General features: G+C 37.2%; 1 protein-coding gene across 2 annotated transcripts in view; it reads right to left on the reverse strand.

The window, feature by feature from the left end:
• The window catches only part of LOC127975264 (exocyst complex component 4-like), a 102,161-nt gene that overhangs the window by 61,900 nt on the left and 17,053 nt on the right, over nucleotides 1-23,208 (reverse strand). Inside the window, exons 8-11 of one of the 2 annotated variants that reach the window (XM_052579190.1) lie at nucleotides 18,101-18,246; nucleotides 17,789-17,877; nucleotides 2,581-2,677; nucleotides 982-1,367 (exon numbers count right to left, since the gene is read on the reverse strand). In XM_052579190.1, the coding sequence (XP_052435150.1) occupies nucleotides 1,343-1,367; nucleotides 2,581-2,677; nucleotides 17,789-17,877; nucleotides 18,101-18,246 (357 nt within the window). In that variant the 3' untranslated portion in view covers nucleotides 982-1,342. Of the gene's footprint in view, nucleotides 1-981; nucleotides 1,368-2,580; nucleotides 2,678-17,788; nucleotides 17,878-18,100; nucleotides 18,247-23,208 lie in introns of those variants that run through there. The other variant, XM_052579181.1, reaches the window with a different exon arrangement.

The raw sequence follows: 23,208 nt of genomic DNA on the forward strand, positions 1-23,208 counted from the left end.
AATAGTTGAGATAACCAGAATCGTAGTCAAACACAGGCAAAAGATCGGGGTAGCAGGCAATATTCAGAGTCCAATAAACAATCCAAGATCAAGAGGCAGGCAGCAATGGTTCAAGAGACGGTAAACAAACAGAACTGGTAAACAGGTAAACAAACACGGGAAATAACGCTTGGAAATGTCAGCCGGAGCAAAACAAGACTTCGCGTTTGACTGATGGAGTTGTGCAGCTTATATACCCGTACCAAAGAGCTGCACCTGTGTGATGATCAGAGTCCGAGGCACGGGGATGATGGGTAGTGTAGTGCGAATCAGTATACGTGAGTGTGAGAGTCAATATTCAGGAGATGGAGCCCTCTGCTGGCCAGTAGCGGGAATCACGGGGTTCATCTCCGTGACATAAATATTGCTGAAGAAATTTTGTGAACGGTTATAATGTTTCGTGTGCAATATATTTTTACACATTTTACATATATTCCGAATCATTTTTTAGTTTCCATTTTTATTTTAGTTCAAGTTTAATAATTGTATTGTGTAGTACATAAAGTTAAACTGAATTAAAATAAATTTTTTATTTAATTTCAGTTGAGATTTATTTTATTTCAAGTAACTTTTTTTATGGTTTTAATTTTAGCTACCTTTATGGTTTAGTTAATAAAAACTGTCATGAACGCTGCTGAAGAAATTTTGATGAGAAAAATATAAGAGTGCAAAATATTCATCACAATGTTTACACTTTAAAAAAAATCACATAAAAGTTCAAGTCTAGTCTGTTTTCCTGTTCTAGTCCAAATCTTCACCATTTTACATATTGTAAATTAAAACGTTAGAGTAAACTTAACGAAATATAATTTTGCTGAAATGGAATAATACAATAACTTTTAGATCACAATAAATCAAAAGCTAAAAAATATGATTCTGATAACAACTGATTAATCACATGCAATATCCAGACACACAAAACTACATCCAAAAACAAAGACGGATCTTTCTCCAGAAATGACAGTCCTCATAGGTTTGAATGTGTATCGATGCAACAAAGCATTAAGCACACCGAACGCTGCCAAGGACGGACGGCCACACATCAGGCTCCTCGCAGAGGACTATGACTGATAGCAGCCATTATGTGACGCAGTCAAAAAGGTGGAGAGCAGTCACTCGTTTATTTATGCATTCATTTGTTCGGTCCGTCACCTCAGCGGACACCAGATGAGCTGTCCATACTGTCGAAATGATGATTCGCCTGCCATTCATCTCAGACGGACAGCTGTCCATCCCCTGCTGCAGTCGCACTGAGAGCAGCTCATTCAGATCAATGAATCAGTGTGCAGAAGGTGTCTCCTCCTCATAGCTTCTGTATTGTAAAATATCTGCAATAATAAATTATTCGCGAAAATAAAAATTCGCGATCTAGCCAGAATCACAGCAGGCCATAAGATGTATTTTCCCCGAATGACTGTTAGCAACAGAGTTGATGCATTCATATCCTGAAAATATAAGTTTTGTAATAGAAACAAATGGGGATATTATGCACTTGTTGCTAGGAACGTTTGGTAAGCTCAACATAAGTTCATCACTATTGTGGTGACTGACGCGTAAAATAACAAGGAAAGACCTGAGAAAAGACAACAAGCAGCGATTTGGTACCATTATGACAAAACTGACAAATTAGACACTTTTTTTGCTCAGATTAACAATGAAGATCCGAGCTAAACCTGAGCTAGCAACTCATTTTTCTCAAGAATACCTGACTGATACATGTGCAAAACTCAGCCACAATTCACAATTACTAGTTGACCGCATAACCAAAAGTCACAAAAGCCCATCATGAAGTCACAAGATCTGGATTGAATACATGCATTTAAACACTTAGAAACGCATTCACACACCTCTCCTAAACAACAACAGTTTTTAAGTCCCATTCTTAAGCTTATTATTAATATAGGGTTAAATACTAATTAGGGTTAAAGGTTTAAATGCTACTATGATAAGTGTTGCTTGATTTGCCATGGGTTGAAATGTCTAGAATAATAGAATTTGACAGAAAATCAGCTTTCTGTACATCCACAGCTTGCATTAACACTAACAGGTCTTTTAAAAGAGCATTTAAGAATGATGTTACATTCAGGTCAAAATAGCATCAGGCCATTTGAGAGTGACAGTGACCATGTCTAGGAGAAGAAAAAAAAAAACGATGTTACTGCGAGCAATAGGAGTATCGGGAAGTCTGGTCACATGGGCAGGACAACCATGCTTGGGATATTCCTCTGTGTTAGAGCGGTAATATGACAGGGCATTAGTGGCTGGACCGATGATCAAATAGATTAGGAGATTGGAAGGAAAATTTCAAGCACAGCGTTTCTAAACAGAACACTCCAATTGATACCATCAGAACAAATCTAAATCAATAGTAGGGGCTCGGAAATGACATGGTAATGGTTGCTGGCCATTAAAAATATGAAAGGAAGGGGGAAAAAAAGATCACATGCTATGGCCGGGGATACAGATGAAGCAGGGGAGAGTTTAAACAGCTTGCTGAAATAAAGCATGTTTGGCTGACGAGTATTTGTTAAGAGGACCTACCTAAGCAATGGCTGAAAGATGACCGTAATGTTTCTGGCTCCTGGTTTACACAGGAACTTAGTCTCTCCTCCCTCAATCAGGTTATCATCAGCTCCACCTGGATAGAAAGACACAGGGGAAAAAAACAACAATCAGATTTTCTTTTAAAATACTGTGTTTTTACATGGACCCTTTACATGGGATACGTTTTTGCGTTCCACGGGTTTTGAGAAACATTTTTAGATATTAAACTTCATTAAAGTTGAAACTGTGCCTTTAAAACAGGGTTCATGGCTAAAAACACTAAAAGATAAAGTGAAACATCACAGTGGTCAAAGTCTGTATGGCACATAATAAAATAAAACAATGCGGACAAATGCAATCATTTTTTCACATATGAACAGAGAAACATGACAGTAGCACACTTATGGTGTCCACGAAAGATGATAATATATAGTTTTGTGGTCACAACACAAAACTATTGGGACTGCTAAATTCCAGAAAGCAAAGCAAAGCAAAAAAAAAAAAAAAAAAAGCAAAAAAATGAAGCACAAAACAAAAAGCGCACACACACACACAAAATAACGGAGAACAAAAAACTTAACTAAACAAAAAAACTAAGCACAAAACAAAAAGAAAAACAAAAAGCAAAGCACAAAAAAACAAAAAGAAAAACAAAAAGCAAAGCACAAAACAAAAGCAAAGCAAATCAAACAAGCAAAAACAAACAAAAAACAAAGCAAAGCAAATTTTATTTAAATGTTGCCGTCAACCATCTAAAAGTAATTTTGTCAAATCACTGCAATCTACCACAAGCCAGATAGAGAGATACAAGACACCCCCCCTCCTCTCACTCCCATTTGCCCCCCTGTATAGGTGCATAGTCCTGCGCTAACAGGGTTAATAAGAAAATCATGGCTGTGTAACTCTCTCATGATGAGGCAGGGCCCAAAAAAATGAAGTGAGCTCCAATCGTTATTAGCTCCACTCATCCACAAGTAATCAATATAATTGACAGCAAGAGAATCAAGTCTGCCATCAATAAGAAGATTCCCAGGTGGACAGAAGGTATGTGCGTGGCCTCATGGGTCGGTGAACAGAAGTGCCAAGGCGTCAGCCCACTGGCATTTCTCTCACACTGTGACAATGTTATTCATTAAAATTTCACAGCCCTTTGAGATTGCCACTGGAGAGACTGCTGTAACTACTAGCACTAAGCCTGGGCACTGCTATCCTGACAAACACCACGCAGGAAACACACACAGATCTGAGACACTTATGAGCACTTCACACACACACACACAAGTCCTCAGTGGAGAATCACTTTAATTGCTTTTATCAGTCAGCTGTTACATAAGATTTCTTGCCCAAGGGATGGGAAATGAGTCCAGGCCCAGGAACAGACGCACATAAAGCACATGTGTGATGGATTTGGACTGCTGTGGAATTACAAGTGAAGCAAAAGAGTGTGCTTGTATGATTGTCTGCCCAAGTTGTGATCTCAGACCCACTGGTGTGGGTTTAATCGCAAAGCTGGAATCAGAGTCATCCTGTGTTCATTGTTTAGATAGACATGACATGCTTCAAATGAGAAATGGGTTCACCTTTCACTGCACTAAAATCCCTGCATCGCACCTGTCCAGCATTCAAACGCACCTCCTGCGGCTGTTCTTGTCAGTCCCACCATCCTGAGATTCTTCATGGAACACGTTTTGATGAACAGATCCCTCTCTTCTTTTTCATTTCCACCCCTATTTCTCATTGTTGCTTGGGAAAGAGAAGTCATCTGTGTATTCTTTAGCTTCCTGTTTCTCTTTTTCTCTCAATATATCCAATCCCTCTCCCGCTAATCCAATTAAGACTCAATTACAAGAGCAAAACAAGAAAACCCAGCTGCAACCGCACATGCTGAATCTGGCCTAGACAAACGACGGGAGGAGAGAAAAACACGGTGAGAGAGACCGAGGATGATACAACAACAGTTGTATGATAAAAATGCATAAGTTCAACAATTTAAGGGAGAAAATAGGAAGAAATCAACTGAAAGTAGTGAGAGGTTCTGTCCAAAAAAAGAAAAAAAGAAAGAAAAATGTGTGAGAATCGGTTTAAAATTATAAACAAAATATTATTTTTTATTAATTTTTTAATATTAATATTAATTAATTAATTTTTTAAAGAAAATAAGGAACTGAAAAATATTTTTTATTATTAGTAGTAGTATTAGTAATAATATAAATAAAAATATTAAAGAAAATGTTTCATTAAAATCTATACAAATATTGCTACAAAATAAAATATCAGAAGAAAAAAACACCTCTGCTTAGTGTTTTTAAATATTTTTTATTAAATTTCAGTAAATATTGTGTAAAACAATGCTCATTTAATTTGTACAATTTTGTGTCTTTCATTTCATTTTCATCATTAAATTGTATCATATACTACCTTGTCCTAGTCTAGATATCAGTATGTGCTATTAAAAAACAAACAAACAAACAGTTGACCACTAATAAAAAACATATAAATAAAACCAGTGATAGACAGCAGGTCAAAGAGTTACTCATCCAGATTCTGCAGTGACAGAGGATAAAATGTAAAAAGCCTGGTTTGACTCAAATCATTATTCAGACCCTTTCAGTACATATTAATGAAGGTCCATTAAAATTAACAGAATTGATCGGAAAAGCAACTGGTCAACATCTGCTATGTTAAATCTAACAATCATTCACAACAGTCGAACATGTTATTTCAATATTTGACCAGTCAAAAAATAAACAAATGTGAACAAATGACAACAAGTTAGCTGGTCCAGTTTATTATTATGTGCCTCCACATTTGTTGGCGGTTTATTATTATGCTGATGTGTGTTTCCTTTGATAATCTATGTGTGCATTAGATCGTGCAAGTGTGTATGAGAGGTGTTACAGCCTGTTCCCCTGTGAATGCCACTAATCTAGGATTGGAATGAGGGTGGGTATGCTCCTTCACATTAAATTGACATTTCTATTCTTGGCAGATGCTCTCTAAACAAAGCGACTTACAAGAAAGCGCACATATTGTGCAAGTCAGTCTTAATGAGTGAAAAGTGTGTGACTGCACATGCACGCACACCTCCCACTCATGTCAGCCACCATGTAATCAAGCCAGCCAGTGACTTAGTGAAATTGCATTAGCTACACTTTCTTGGGTTTGATTAGAAATAGTTTGTTCTGAGATGTCCCTGCCCGGGTTTACAGCAAAGAAACGTGTAGTGTCTTCACTAACACCAGCCATCCCAGTGGCTTAATCACATGCACGTGTGTGTGTGTTTGTGTGTAAGTGAAAGAAAGAAATGCATGTCATTGTGAGAGGTCATGCAATCAGGCTGAAAAAACCTGCTGTATAATGCATGACAGAAACATCAGACTGGAAATCACTTATTTACAGTGAATGCAGTGAATGTCAATATTGGAGGCACACTGGTTGTTTAAACCAAACTATCAACTCTGATCCAGCTGCTATGTCTGCTCGAGACAACAACAAAACCAATCCCACTGCGATATGACACCGTACTGTGGCAGTTAACCAGTTAACGTGCAACACAGAAATAACACTCATACTCTCAAGAAAACATTCAAAGACAAATATGCAGAGGCTCCGAAGTATTTGATCTCCTAAGCCAAATAGAGGCATGAATGAATGCCGCTGCAGTAGATACAAAATATCAAATCAAGTGGCATTGGCAGATGAATTAAGCTACAATCCAGTTCCTTTGTTTTTATTAGCCGGTTTTGTGGTTGCTTACTAGGATCAAAGTCATTTTTATCATGAATGTAGGTAGTCAGTTTCTCAAGCTCTTTCAAACCAAATTGAAAGAGTTTATATATTGTTTTAAGATAAAACAATGTAATAATAATAACAACAACAAGAATTTTTTTTTTTTGAACAGTGCATATTTTGTTTTCAAATAATTAGTTTAACAAAACTGTATTTTTTTGTATATTGTGTGTATAGTGTATCTATTGTTTAAAATAATAACAACAACAACAACAGTTAAGATTATTATTATTATTATTTCAGTTTTGCACTGCTTATTTGTTTTAGAATTTATTATTATTACTACTTTTTTTTTAACAGATGCACTCCTATTACTTTTGGATTGATGTTTTTGGATTTGGAAACTTTATTATCAAACTTAGTATTTAATTAACAACAACAGCAGCGATGATAATAATAATATATTTTATTATTATTACCACAACTATTTGTTTACATAGATGCACTCTTTGACTACTATTTGAATGTTTTTGGATTTGGAACTTTATTGTCAAACAAAAGTATTTTATTATAACAACAACAACAATAATATATTCATTATTATTTATTATTATTAATCATTGTTGTTAAAAAAATAATCATTAATCATTAAAATAATACATAATAACAAAACCGAAAGCATTTCTTGAGAAGTGTGCTTGTGCTATCTTCCTTTAAAACAATAGCAAAGTGCTTTGACATTCTGTTTAAATGACGCAATGACACTCATTCACTTTTACGTTTGGCTCAAGTGTCCAAATACTTTTTTTTTTTTAATCGAGCAAGTCCTTTCAACAACAGAAACGCATACTTGAAAATACACATAAACACAAAGCACAGTCCATTCTGTGTTTGTGCAGTGCTCTGGGTCGATCTCCATGGGTTAGTTATCAGCTGAGCGGCCACAGACAGACAGACCCATACCAGCTGGCAGGTTTCTCCTAACAAAACAGAAGGAAGATCGACAGGTGTGTGCATGTGTGGCCAATCAACGCTGTCAGGCAGAAACCTCCAACTTGAAATAGAACAGGCCAATTTTCAATAATTCATGACTTCCCGGTCGGCCTGGTTATAATTCCTCTGCCATGTCTTCATGTCTGATTGGCTTCTGATGAGGCTCCTCTATTATTAAAACTCATTTGAGGGGACAATATTCCAATATTTCCAGCAAGGAGAGAGCCGAGACCACTAGCTCAGTATGTTGACAATGCACCGAGATGACAATTAAACAAATGAATGGATGAATACATAATTGGATAAATTATTAATTGTGTCATGGTGGGTAATTCCCCTCGCTTCGGATAAGATGCTTTTATACATGAATTTTTAACAAGCTCTGAATCACTGCACTTAGAGAAAAACAGCCTGTTTTTCATTTTATTTTATTTTATTTTAGTTAGATTGATGGGCTAGTGGTTAGTCCATGTGCATTAGACAAGTTAGCAGAAGCAGGTTAGAACTCTTTTTTTCCTTTTCATTTTTACAAATTAAATCCTAATTATTCGTTACATCTTTGCCTTCACTACTACGTTCATTAGACTCCATTACAAAAGAGAAAATAAAGTCAACCCCTCCACTTCCAATCAGACACTCATGCCTATAATAGCACACACACTCTTATTTCACCTGTCTGAATTTCTTTTGATATAAAACTACAGTAAAACTGTAGATTGCAAAATATTATAAAAATGTAAAACAACTGATTTCTATTTTTATATATGTATTTTAAAAGGTAATTTATTAATGGTTCTGTAGTCATTACTCCAGTCTTTTTTTAAGGTCCCATGATCCTTCAACCATTCTAATATGCTGATTTGCTGATGAAGAAACATTTATTATTATCAATAACAGTTGTGAAGTGGTGCTCAATATTTTTGTGGAGACACAAAACATACCTTATTTTCAGAATTCATCAATTCATAGAACGTTCAAAACTGCATTTTATTTATTTTTTTGATGCCTTCAATATCACTCTTGATTAATTTTAGGCATCACTGCTAAATTAATGTCGTTAACACTTTATTTGAAGGTGTCCTTGTTACATATGTTACAATTTTAATGCATAATCACAAACAAGTAGCCCTGAGCCAAACCCAAATCCTAACCATAGAGTAAGTACATGTAGTTAACTAATATTAGTCAATACTTAAAATGTATAATTACACTGTAACAAGGACACCTAAAAATAAAGTGTAACCTTAATGTCTTACATTAAAATGTACACATCCTAAACTGTTTTTGCTAAAATATTTTAACCATAGAAGATTTATGTGGCAATGAAATTTCTGCAGATAGACCGGCAATTAATCAAAATGTTAACAATTAAGCTCATAAACATGGGTTTTCTGGTTGTGTTGTCTCTCTGTACACATCTCGTTCCCCCACAGGCCACCTCTGTTGAGTCTCACTGTAACAGGGGGACAGGAACATGAGAGTTGAGACGGGTCTCTGCTGCCCTCTCAAGCTCCACTGATTTAGAATCAGAGAGCCAAGTGATTGTGATTGTGTTTAAAAGGCTGTTCCACTCATCCAGACATTATCATCATCACCACCCTTGTTCTCTGTCCTCTCCTTCACCTTTCTCCCTCTCCACCCCTCTCTCCCCCCCACGACCACCCACCACTTCTCCTTCAATCACGGCGTTCCCAAATGAAAGGTAAACAAGCCTGTGACAGCCACGGTGATGCCGGGCGCCTTGATTAAAATTAGCACAGGTTGTGAAACACAGACACGAGTCTTTGATTATGTGTCTGTTCTTCTCTCTGTATGATAACAGCTACAATCTACTCTTAACGCATACCAGAGAACTTCAGAAATGCAAAAAAAAAGTTTTATCGGCACTCTCTTTACCTTGTTATACACCATTCAACTTTGAATTCTTTAAACAGCAATTTTTTTTATAACCCAAATACTTAAAAAAGTAATGTTTTTATCAAATCTAAGATTGACTTCATGAAGCAGAAAAGCAACAGCAAGAAACGGTCTTCACGTCAGTACCCACAGCACCACTGATGTGTTATTACCCTCCAAGTCCATTGCAGCCAATCACAGGCCAATCTCATCTCACCGCTGCAGTAATTCAATAACGTGTCAGTGATGGGATCCACCTCAGAACTCCACTCATCACAGCCGCCCCAAGAAAACAACACCACAATCACGGGCTGTAAAGCTGTTTCAACCCTAATCAGCTTCTGCTATAAGATTACTGGGAAACAGATTGAACATGAAGCATCCGACTAGACCGCACACTGGCTGACGGCTGCGCCGCTCTGTGAATGTGACGGGACACGGTTGTGAGTGAATTTCAGCATGTGACTTTTTGATCTGTGACACAATGCCAGCAGAAGCATAACAAACCTGTCCGTGCATCTAAAGATAGGTGTTTTTTTTTCAGTACATTATGAGTTCTGCTTGACAGACTGGAAAATATGATCCCAGTGAGATAATATTATAAGCAATATTATTACAGATAATATTTGAAGGAATATTATCTTATAACTTAATATGGGAACATCGACCGACCGACACAGACAGACAGATAGATAATGTTCTGCTGACGCTCCACAGCTGGTTGTCCGGTATAAGCGGGCGATCTTATGTGTTTGGATTCAATTTGGAGTGCCGGATGCGGAGCCAAGGGAATAAATAAAACGAAAAAACAAAAGGAAAACTGCAACAGCATAATGGAGTAATTTAATTGCTCATTTCTCTATCGCTTCAGCTCCAGGTAGATCCGTGATGTTTCAGCATCTGTGGCTATAAAGACTCCAGCCATGGTTATCTAGTCATTAAGATAAACACACGACAGATGATATTTTATCAATTCTCTGTCACATGAAGCCATCTCGCTTAAAGAGCCATTTAAAGAGCTTCGCTCTCACACGGCGTCTGGAGTGTCATATCTTCTGAATCTCTGGGTTCCATCAGGCCTCATTTAGCACACAGATCATCAGGTTATCGCACACACACACACACGAACGCACGCACGCACACAAAAAACAAATCTGGCACAATGCTAACAGTCTGTGACATTCAGTAACAATGCCATTTCCTCAAGCTAATGCTGCTTATTTCTTCTTTTGATGTTCAGAGAGTTTTCTTAAAGGAACAGCTCTGCCAAAACTTTAACAATTACATAATGTATGCATTCTCATGTCTTTTCAATCTTGACTGACTTTGTTTCCTTCGTTAAACACAAAATAAGACATCAATAATGTCCAAGCTGTTTTTTTCTATATAATGAACGTAAATGATTATCAGTGAATAATGTTCTTCACATAAAGCTATTAAATGGCTTAAAATGAGTTGGAATGTAGCTTACAATTAGTATGAACTACTTTTATGATACTTTATGGAGCTTTTGTAACGTTATGGAACTTGTCAGCCCTGGTCCCCATCCACTACTATTGTATAGAAAAGAGAAGTATAACCCTTCTTCAGAAGTTTTCATTTTACGTTCCAAGAGAGGAAATTGAGTGAAACTGGGTGAAATATCCCTTTAAACATGTCTAAATAAACAAACACCATCACGACAATCAGTCTCATTGTCTTTTGAAGTATTTTCAGGTAGGTTTCATCGAGATGTTATATTTTGAAAAGAAACTTGTGACCTTTTCTTGTCCTATGCCTCTCGTCAGTGTCCATCAAACATGCCTTGATTGTGTGTCAAACAGTGAAGTCCCTCTTCAAAAATCACACCTAACAATGCTCCCCATGGCGTCTGTCAGTCTGTCTAATCTTTCCACTCTCGCTCGGCGGCTCTCAGTTGGAACGCCTGATTGCAAACTGTCTTTGGTGCTCTAAAACAGATGCTAAGAAATGCCAATGCTGAATACAGAGGATATTGGGCTGGCTAATCAACATCTACAAAAATTAAAGCTGCAAGCAGCAATGAACGGGCCCTCGCACCCGGGCTCACCGCCATCGTGTGGCTTTAGTAAAAAGGTGAACGTTGAGAAATATGCATTTAAACTCATAAATATAAGTGCAATATATCAAAGTTTATTCCATATGTGTGCCAATCTTCCTGTTGCCAGCAGGTGGCGCTATCGTTATAATGGAATATTGGCCTTCAGATGTGTTCAAGCCAGGACCCTTATCACACATGTGAAGTTTGGGCAAGATCGGACATTTTATGCCTGAGTTATAACATCTTTTATTCCCATGACGAGACATCGAAGTTCGTCACGGCACCATGGAAACGCCTTTTAACAAAAACTCAAGATCTTCACAACTAAACATCACACAGGTCTTTAGATTAGACTGACCACAAAAAAGACATTGATGTCATAAAATTTCTAGGAGTAGTCTGTCACAGTGTAAAATATGTCACTTCCTGTTGCCAATAGGTGGCGCTATGACTATAACTGAATATGGGCATGTAGATCTGTTCAGGTCAAGAGTCTCATCCAACATGTGAAGTTTGGGGCAGATTGGACATTTTATGCTTGAGTTACAACAACTTCTCTTGCTGTGGCAAGACATCAAATTTTGTCATGGCGCCATGGAAACGCCCTTTAACAAAAACTCAAGATCTCCAAAAGTTAACATTGCACAGGCCTTTAGATTAGACTGACCACAAAATATATGTTAATCTCAAAAAAATTATAGGAGTAGTTTGTCGCAGCGTAAAACATGTCACTTCCTGTTGCCAATAGGTGGCGCTATGACTATAACTGAATGTGGGCATGTAGATCTGTTAAGGGCAGAAGTTTTATCTAACATGTGAAGTTTGGGGCAGATTGGACATTGTATGTCTGAGTTAAAGCAACTTCCTTTTTCATGGCGAAACATCGAAATTTGTCAGGCCACCATGGACACGCCCTTGAACGAAATCTAAAGATCTTCGCAATTTAACATCGCAAAGAGCTTAAGATTACACTGACCAGGTTTGGTGTTGATCTGAATAAATCTCTAGGAGGAGTTCGTTAAAGTACAACCCCTGAAAATGACCAAAACAACGCCAATTTTGCAGAGAAAATTCTAAATAACCGACTTCCTGTTGGGATTCCGATTTCGTACCAAGAGACTTTTTTGTAGGTATTGGTGTGTTACATGTGTATACCGATTTTTGTACATGTACGTGAAACATAGCTCGAGGCGCACTCTGTTGAAAGTGTATAGGTGGCGCTATCGAGCCATTTTGCCACACCTGATGGAATTTTGGCCTTCAGATGTGTTCAGGCCAGGACTCTTATCACACATGTGAAGTTTGGGGAAGATCGGACATTTTATGCCTGAGTTATAACATCTTTTATTCCTATGGCGAGACATCGAACTTCGTGACGGTGCCATGGACACGCCTTTTAACGAAAATTCAAGATCTTCACAACTTAACATCGCACAGGGCTTTAGATTAGACTGACCACAAAAAATACATTGATGTCATAAATTTCTAGGAGTAGTTCATCGCAGTGTAAAATATTTCACTTCCTGTTGCCAATAGGTGGCGCTATGACTATAACTGAATATGGGCATGTCAATCTGTTCAGGTCAGGAGTCTCATCAAACATGTGAAGTTTGGGGCAGATTGGTCATTGTATGTCTGAGTTATAGCAACTTCCTGTTTCATGGCGAATCATCGAAATTCGCCAGGCCGCCAAGGACACGCCCATTAACGAAAACTCAAAAGCTTCGCAATTTAACATCGCAAAGGCCTTCAGATTAGGCATACCAAATTTGCTGTTGATCTGAATGAATCTCTAGGAGGAGTTCGTTAAAATACAACGCATGGAAATGACAAAAATGACACAAAATTTGCTCATAATATTAGTAATAACCGACTTCCTGTTGGGTTTCGGATTTTGCTCCAAGAGACTTTTTTGTAGGTATTGGAGAGTTACATGTGTATACCGATTTTCATACATGTACATGAAACGTAGCTCGAGGCGCACACCGTTGAACGTGTATAGGTGGCGCTGTTGAGCCATTTTGCCACACCCACTTCTGAAACCCATATCAGACGTAAATTTTCGCCAGTTCTGAGGTGTGTGCAAAGTTTCATGACTTTTCGAGCATGTTTAGGCCCTCAAAAATGCGATTCATTTTGGAGAAGAATAATAATAATAATAATAATAATAATAATAATAATAATAATAAACGGAGCAATTCCAAGAGGGTCCTCACACCATCGGTGCTCGGGCCCTAATAAAAGGTCAAGAGGAAAGAGAAAGAGCATGAAAGAATGAATGAAACAAAGAAAGAACAAAAGAAAGAATCAGAAAGGTCAAGGCCACCAATACCTGGCAGAGATCAGATCATGAGGCAAACAAAACAGCAACAACGTACTTACTTTTTTGTTTGAATTGGGCTACTTATAAATCATCTGACCTAGTTAAAAAACTCATCCAATTTTCCTTTTCACTTAGAATGTTGTCATTGTCGCTTAACAAATAGACTATGTCTGGTCTGAAATCATTTGGCACTCAGCTAGGGTAAATGCACACACGTGCCACCATTGGCAAACAAGTGATAATAACTAGAGCGATTATCATTATTTATATATTTATTTAGTTTATTTAGCTGTTTATTTTACAAATGCTAAAGCATCTGTCCCTTGCAATCTGCATGTCACATTCAGTATAACAATCCAGTTATCCAGATAATCCAGATAATCCAGTTATCTAGAAGTGCCTGTAAAGCTTGAGAGTTTTTGATGGAAACTCTACTTAAAACAGACTCTGGCACCATCCACAAACACAACAACTTTCGTTAGTGTAGAGAAATTTGACTGAGCTCACACAATAACAGACACACTTTCACACACACACCCACTATTCACCTCCTCACCCCACTGGTGAGGGATTTTTCCATTTGCACCTCTCCTACCCCTATCGTGCTTCACAAATCAGAGCGACAGACAACAACTGTCCTCCGCCCGCAGCCCCGCCACTCACCGTGATCCCCCTCTCTCACTCTCTTTCGCTCTCTCTCTGAGGAACATTATGCATAAACAAGACCTTTCCTTTATCCTCTCGCTGTAAGCCAACAGTAGAGGAGAAAAACTCCATTTGTATACGTGTGTTCAAGGAAAAATAAGAATCTCCCTGCTTTGTGATAATCTCTGCCTAACACACAATGAGTTTTTCTATTTCTTTATTCTTATATCTCTGCTTCTTTCGGTTTGCAGGTTTGTGGAAAGGAATATGCCAAACGACATACATAGGAATATATATATATATATATATATAGGACATATAGCATTATTACTACTGGATCCATCTTATATAAAACAGAAAACAATATCTAATATTGTCAATCATAGATTCTCAGGTGTTGTTTAGGTGTCCAGATACTTTGTGGGGGTGCATACCGAACCTTGGCACTCATATGAGAAATGCAAGTTTGAATTCTTCTTGCAACATGGTCTGATTCTATTCTAAGGTTGCATTATCTTCTCATTCTCCACTATAATGGTCTACAAAGTTAGGAAGTAAGACTTTGAGCCTTGGTGTACATACAAGAAAGGAAAGTTTGAGTTAAACCTGTAACATGCTCCAATCCCAGACTGGCTCCCATTATTTATTTTTTTATCATTTTCCACTCACTATAATGTCCACTATACCCGTCTAAAAACCTAAGTGCTGCAAGTGCAAGTTTAACCAGAAACGTATTCAAAATCCCAATCCTGCTCACTTTTCCTATAATGTTTTCTACAAAAAGAGTATGGAGTGAAAGAGGCCATTTTGGCCTTGATGCATGAAATGCAAGTTCAAGGTAAGCCTGCAACATTCTCCAATCACATAAAATCAAACAACAACAAAAATTTGCAAAAGCCCATAAAAATTGAGAGTTTGGGCAAAAGGTTGTATGAGACATGGTTCACGTGCTACAATACCATTTCTGCTCACTTTTCCAATAATTTTCCATTAATTCAACTAAAATATAATGGAAAAGCACGAAAAATGGAGAGTGGAAGGAGAAAGAGCCTAAGTGCCCATATGAGTGATGCAATATCAAGTTTAGCCTACAATATGTTTTGAACCCATTCATCTTTTACTTTACCTTTTGTTTTCCTCTCATTGTCCACTATATTAGTCAAAAAATTATGCAAAGCCTAAAAAATAGAGAGTAGGTGGTGAAACTGTTCACATGAGCCTTGGTGCACACATGAGTGCAGCAAGTTCAAATTCAGTCTGCAACATGTCCAATGCCATTTCCCCTAACTTTACTAACTTTCCCCACTTCGAAACTGGTGAAGTACTGTTTTATCACTGGAAAGTGGAATAGTGCTTTGCTAATGGATCAAATCCTTATGAAATTTAGACCCTGCTCGCAAAAATGGCACTGCAAAGGTACCATTTAGCCTTGCACAGTGACTGGACAATGTCACAAATGTGATACTATACAACATTTCTGTGTATATGTGACAATTTATGTAAAATATATTAATAGGCAGTAAAGGTTGTTCTGAGAGGTCATTATACTAACTGCAGGATCTGCTTATTTATGGATTATTTAATTAAAATTTTTTTTACAACCATTCAGTCATGTCAGACCATCTTCCAGCCCTAATGCTTTATGCCTGAATCTCTGTGTGGTTGCAAACTTAATTAAAATACCGAACATTCCTGTGTCCGCTTCAATACATATTGTAAGTTTTCTAATTTATTCCCTAAGAAATCCATGAATGGCCCCCTCTGCCCACGTAATGAAACAATGACTTTCAACTCTCTCCTCCCTCCCTCTACCAAGTTGACTTATTCCGTCTGCTAAATTATTTCATCCCCTCAATCTCCTCTCGTCCTTTCAGGTTAGAGACACTGTGCCTGTATTGTGATGGCACAAATGAACAGTGGAAATCTCATCTCCTATTTGGTGGTGTGAAATGCTCAACAAATCAAATATTCTCCCTTTTTCACTTCTAAAGCATTTGAAGGAACACCATGAGATTTTTAGAAGCCCATTTACTTATCTAATGTTAATCGTCACATTCATTTTGCTCTTTTTGAGACTGATGAATAGGTGGTTCGCTATCAACTGAAATCATACTTAAACAGCCAGACGAAGAGTACAAAATTACAATTTACTCACCCTCGTGTAGTTTTAAACCTGTTATATTCTTTGTTTATATATATATATATATATATATATATATATATATATATATATATATATATATATATATATATAATATATACGTGTGTGTGTTATTGCCTTATTTAAGTGATTTAACATTTTTAGTTTTTCACTAACCACACAACATTTTTTTCCCTCAAAAACACAATCATGTACATACATTCTTTTTTTCTTTTTTTTTTTTTTGACAGGTTCTATTATTTTATTATCATTTTTTTGGTCTTCCCATTAATGCCATTATATTGTTCATTCAGACTGATTTGTGAACGCGAATGAACACAAGAGTTGGGATTTATCACATGAACAAAACACAGCCAAGCATATCCAGTCACATGCAATCATATCGCGATGGAGGCATTGTTTCCTCTCACATGACTTTACCCCATTCATTCTCAATTACCCCCCACCAAACTCACCGCAAGCTTTAGGGGTCTGTTAAAACTCAATGGGCTCAGTGGAGGCGTGAGAGACATGGACTTATGCTGTAACTTTACTTGCTAGTGTCGCAGTTGGACAACGTTTCTTTAGAAGAACAAGTGTTTTAAATTTTTTTTAATGTTATTGCCGTTGTTTTATTTTTGTTCTACAAACTGTTTTCTCATCCAATATTTTGAGGAGGCACTGCCTCCCTCACCTCCACGGAGGAAACGCCCCTGATATACTGTATATGCAAACAGCATAATAAGAAATAAGAAATAAAATAAAGTGTAAAATAAGTAGTGTATATATTTTTGTGAACTATTCCTTTAAAACCCCTTAAAAAACAGAAAAAAAAGATAAACAAAAGCTTATAGAAGCAGAAAGGCAGAGAGTATTTCTTGTCATTTATTTCCTTTTTATGAAACTTTTGCAGAGACAAAAAAAAATACAGTCTCTACTTCTGAATGGTGTGAGAAGCATCTGCCTCTCACCTCTCTCCCTCTATGAGTCCTTCACTTCTCTTTTCTTAACACCTTGCGCTCCTTCTCAATCATTTCACAGAGTGTGTGTCTCACAGGGATTGCTTGAAAAAAAAAAAAAAAGGGAAAAGAAAAACAAGAAGGGACACACAACTGTCAAGCAGCGCTGATTGAAACTGCAAGGTCATTTTGAAGAGTGAGAGAAGAGGAGAGAGAAAGAGATGCTCTCTGGCACGTCTGTCTAACTCCAGCACGGTGTGTGTAGCACAGAGCCGGCGAACAAAAGAAGAAGCTCTAACAGGTGAACGATACATAGCTAAGCGACTCTTCACCCTGATGACTTCAGGGCCCTCCTCTCCATCATCGCCCCATTCTCTTCTTCAATCCTATTCACACTGCACCTGCCGTCCTCTGCCGTACTCTCTGCCCCTCCACCTAGCTTCCCCCTTCCCCTTGCTCACCTTGCAACTCCCCGCTTTTGCTGTAGAGTTCTCGCCGCTGCTCCCGCAAGTATGCACTCATGCTAATGGCATGAGAAGAAGACTCAAACCTGCAAAACATAAAGTAAATAAATTACAAATTGTCAAAGGTTGAGTCAAGGGTTTTAAGTTTAAGTTAACCTGGAGTCTAATGCGAATTGTCCACCCAAGAGCAAGAAGAAAATGGTTTCCCATCATGAGGCACTTAACCCAGTCTATGCGTGTGGTCCTTGTCTGCTGTTACCCTTGCTATTCCAATTCAATTCCTGAATCGCTCTGCATGAGCAAACTTACTTGAATAAAGACTGTTTAGGTCGGAGAGGTTTCTTCTTGGCGAAGAACGCTCCGAAGTCTCCGCCGGTGCTGGCGTAGGACAGCTGGGCCGAAGGCTCTGCAGCTCTGCGGGTATTTTTGACATCCAGGTAGTCCATTAGCAGCACCTGAGAGAACATAAGAGCAATCTTTAATGTTTATTCATTCATACATTACAAATACATTACAATTACCATTCAAAAGTGTTTTTGAAAGTGTCTTAATTCCCTAAAGCTGTGTTTATTTAATCAACAGATAAATACTGAAAAAAACTGTAATAGTGTGAAATTTAAGTACAATTTAAAATAATTTATTTCTATTTTAATATATTTATTTTAACTATATAGATATATTAATATATTCCAGTTGTCACATGATCCATCAGAAATCATTCTTATATCCTGATTTGGTGCTCTAGAAACATTTCTCATTATCATCAGTTAATTTTTTTTTTTTTTGTGGAACAGTGATCATAAATTTCCAAAAGCTCAGTTTCAATTCATTTTTTCCCATTATTCTTTGATGAACAGAACGTTGAATTTAATTTATTTGTATAATGTAAAAGTCTTAACTGCCACTTATGATTAGTCTAATGCATCCTTGTTGATTAAAATAATATTTCTATTAATTATTTATAATTTATTAAGAAACAAAAACAAAAAATCATGCTGAACCCAAATTGTAGTGTATAAACCTGAAGAAACACCTTTTCAACTCAGTTCAGATTAAATTGTATAGAGATTCACACACAAAATATTGTTCATAAGTAACATTCATTCTGAAAGCTCTTTACCATGTCACTGCACATCCATTTATTCACCACACAGTACACTCTTGACTTCATTTCCCATAAACCCCTGCCTAGGAACTCATTATTGAACCTCACCTGTTTCCCATCAGTGACACTATTAAGGTTGCATTCATCAACACTCACATTGCGAAGTCTTGTTTAGTTCTGTCTGGCATTTCCGAGTGTTTTCCTATTGTTTGTTCCTTCCGTGTTTGACTTCGGATTGTGTATACCGACATTGATTCTCTGCCACCTGCCCCGACCTTTGCCTGGTACTGTGTCTGATTTTGGATATCCCCTGGATACCTGACGCTGTTCTCTAATCATTGCCTGTGTGACCATTCTGTTAATAAAGTACTGCACATGGATCCAAACGTCTCTGACTCATCGTTACACTCTGAAGAACATTTTTATTTTTTGTTTTTTAAATATGTAGTTAGGTTACGTATACCCCTAGTCTAGAATTACTTAACTGCATCTGTTTCTAGGTCAGTCTCGGGCATATCTTTCCTGGCTGTCTGTATAACTTCAAACGCCTGCCATGTCCGCCAGCAAAATACCATTATCTCTGATTAAAACTGATGTTCATCTGATGTACATCTGAGTTCATGAATGTCCCATTCAACACCATCCATAACCATTAAGAGAGGTTCAAACTGCTGCAAGAGGACTGAAAAAGAAGTTCAAGTAAACTTTCCCACAAATTAGCAAGCCATTTTCCAATGGCTCCATAATTTAGTGAAGCAATTTGCTTGGTCTATTTTCTAAATCCCAGCTGCAAAACAGTCCAAAGTGAAGATGGAATTAGGAAAGGAAAGATGGAACTACATCTGACTGATAATAGCATAATTAAACAGAGGAAGAAGGGAACAGTCTTTGAGAGGAGGGGAAACCTTCATCAACAGCCATTCCTCAACCCACGGGCAAGTCCAATCCAGCTTGTTACATTCCTGTCAAATTATTAATTACGAATGCCCATCTGATCCAGTGATGGAGCAGGTCTCGCATGTAGACCAACAACTTAATTAAATGCCAACGTTTGCCTGATGAAGGAGTTTGGACCCAATTCAGTGACCTCTGAGAAGGGAACACGGAACTTTTAAGGCAATCAGCCATGGAGGATGAATGGATGGTTGGAGTAAAAGAGAGAGAGAGAGAGAGATTTCATGATTAAAAAACAGCAAACACAGAAAGGGGACAGATGGAGAGAGATGTACAAGAGAGATTAAAAAGTGATCAGTCAGCAAATCCATCCCCATTCCCCGCAAAGGAAATTGCAAAATCCCTTCAGTACAATGCAGTACAATTTCAAGTCCCCTTTATACGGAGCTTAATTTAGTTGCTTAACGCTTTACTATCCATTCAATGTGCCGTAGAACAGAATTTGTCTTTGGCACTGGCATAAAAAAGACAAATGTATACAATTAAAAGAAAACGTAAAAGAAATAAGTAAAAAAAAACCTTAAATGTCAAAGTCAAGAAATAAGATATCCAAGAAACTATAAAAAAAAATATATTTAAAAAAAGAGTGGATATTGAAAATATTGGTAATTTAATTGGTAATTTCACTTTCCAAATTGTTGGTAATACCCTTTTTACGTTTTAGTGGTCGTGTGGTTTATTATGCTTAAGCATGAATTTATTCTTCATGGTTTGTGTGTACTGTAAGTGCATGAAAATATTTTTTGCAAGATGTTTAACAGAAATAAAATACAGGAAGATGAAGGCTGGAAAACTTGAAGACAGGACTCATTATACAACCACCACAGCCAGCAAGGTCACTTTCACGAAAACGCCTCATGCCTCATCAAAAGTGCCTTCTTCCCCATTATAATGCGGCTTATTAGAACAGCCTTCGTTTTTCATAACACAGAAGCGTGGGCAGCAGCAGTGCTGTGTCCATTTTTAAAACACCAAACAAGTAGGTGGAAACAACAGAGGGAGCTCAGCTCAGCCAACAACACAAAGAACCCTCGAATGAATCTGGCAATAAAACACGCAGAACATACTGCTGATCTCCAGCAGGAGCGTCTAAAAACGCCAAAGACAAAGAGCGGCCCACTTACGATTTATGCCACCCATGGATGGACACAAAACGACAAAAGACCTGTTTAACACCACTCTGAAGTCTTTTAGCCGGTGTCATAGCCATGTTGAGAGGGCAGCTAATTTATACACCACTCTGTGTCTTCATGGAGGAAAAACTTCTGCAAACATACACTAAGGAGGATGATGGGTCAAAATGACTAGACGGTTGTGAAAATATTTGGTGGTAAACGAAAGACTTTCAATGACTTTTCTCAGGAAAAACGACCTCCAAATAACCTTTTTCTGAGAAAAAGGGAGGGCTAATACAAAATAAAATCACCACTTTGAGCAGCAGTAAGGTGATGGACACATTCTGAACTCTTCCATTTCCGGACGTTCATTTCACAGGCCCTCTTCTTTATTGGGGGCTTAAAGACTAGGTTGTTTTAACAGAAGGGAAAAATCAATATTCATGGCCTCTTCCACGAAAAGACCAGCTTGAAAATGGTCTTGGGAAACAAGAGCCTGTGAGAAACAGCAAATGGCTTTTCACACCAGATAATAAACACAGAGCACACTGGCTGGATTTGTCAGGTGCACGAATGCGTATCCCACAACAATTCTGTTTCCTTCTGACTCAAAACCATCACAAAGTGTAGCGACGTCTTCAGATGTGTCTGGAAAACCAAGAGTTGATCTTTAGTGAACCTTTAAACCCAGCCCCTTGTCTTTGAGGACACATTCTCAATTTAATGAACAGTGAAAAGCAACACTCATCCCCTCTGATTAAAGAAGAAAAACAGTGTTGAAGGATGTGCAGGTGAACACCTGCTCTCTGATGATAGACGTTTGCAGAGTGCTTTAAGAAATGAGGGAAATAAACAAGGCTTCCTGCCTCTCGTCAACCCCTCGAGATTATAAAGAAAAAACAGTTTCCTCTCGTTCCATGGGTTCCAAGAAGTAGTCTGAAACCAAATCATTATTATTTCTAAAGGTTTTTTTTTTTAACTGGGTGGAATGTATGACTTTCATAATTTTTTACATTACACCAAAACAACCTAATTGCATTTATTGTCTTTTTTTTACCCATCTCTGTGCAATTAAACTATGTATGACCCGACTGACAATAAAATGATAATCATTATGTAGGGGCATTATAAACCTGGGATTCTGTCTCCATGGATACCTTACCATTATTCATAGTCATATAAGCACACATGGGTGTTTGAGAAACACGCATTAAGACAAAAAAAAAAAAAAAAAAAGTCTAATCTAATATAAACAGTATATTTAATGCTTAATATTGATCTTGGATGCATCCAGCCAAGGTAATGTGTTAATATGACATAAATTGAAAATGACATTGATTAATAAAGCTGATTAATCAATGTCTTTATTTTTTATATATACACCAACAAATTTAATATTAGCTGGTTTATGCCAGATATATTTAGTTACTATCTATAGGCCTTACGATTGATCATTCAAATAATCTGAGGAAAGAGTCCTATAAAGCAGACAATAAAGTGATGAAAAGGAACATTTATGAAGTTATTTAAAAAAAGAGCGAGATAAAAAAAAGATATAAAAATAGAAAAAGGTGATAAAAACAATAAAACAGCAAAATAATATAAAACAATAACAAGAATTAAAAAACAAAATACTATATATATATATATATATATATATATATATATATATATATAATTATAGAAGAAACAAGAAACAAACATGACAATCCAAAACAAGATAAACCAAACAAAAGCAGACAAACTAGGACAAAACAAACCAAAACAAAAGACAAGGCAAAACAAACTAAAACAAAAGTAAAACACACAAGACAAAAAATGAGTGTGAGCCTCTGCATTAAAAGAACACATTTGTTCAAGTCTAAGACATGGGGAAAAAATCCCTTTCCTCTGGAGAACCAATAACCTTTCTTTAAAAACGCAAGCTGACCTCAGCAGTGACACACTGTAGAGACTATGGATTCAAAAGCCTCACTGAGCATTTTCTACCCCTTATCCTCCATTGTGTCCAGCACTTCTTATTTATTCTAGTTCAATGTAGATATAACATATCGCACTGAGAGGTCAGTGCTTGGAGCAGCATCTTTTAACAACTGGGTCATTAGCATTCTCATCAGCGATACTCAGTACGGTCCATGACAAGAATTGCTATTACAGAGATGCACATCACAAAAGAATGCATAATTAATGTCGTAATTAATGAATATAAGAGTGGCGCTTTTCAAAACAACCAGCAAGTCTAA

Source organism: Carassius gibelio, chromosome A4, assembly GCF_023724105.1.
Source record: "Carassius gibelio isolate Cgi1373 ecotype wild population from Czech Republic chromosome A4, carGib1.2-hapl.c, whole genome shotgun sequence".
NCBI lineage: Eukaryota > Metazoa > Chordata > Actinopteri > Cypriniformes > Cyprinidae > Carassius > Carassius gibelio.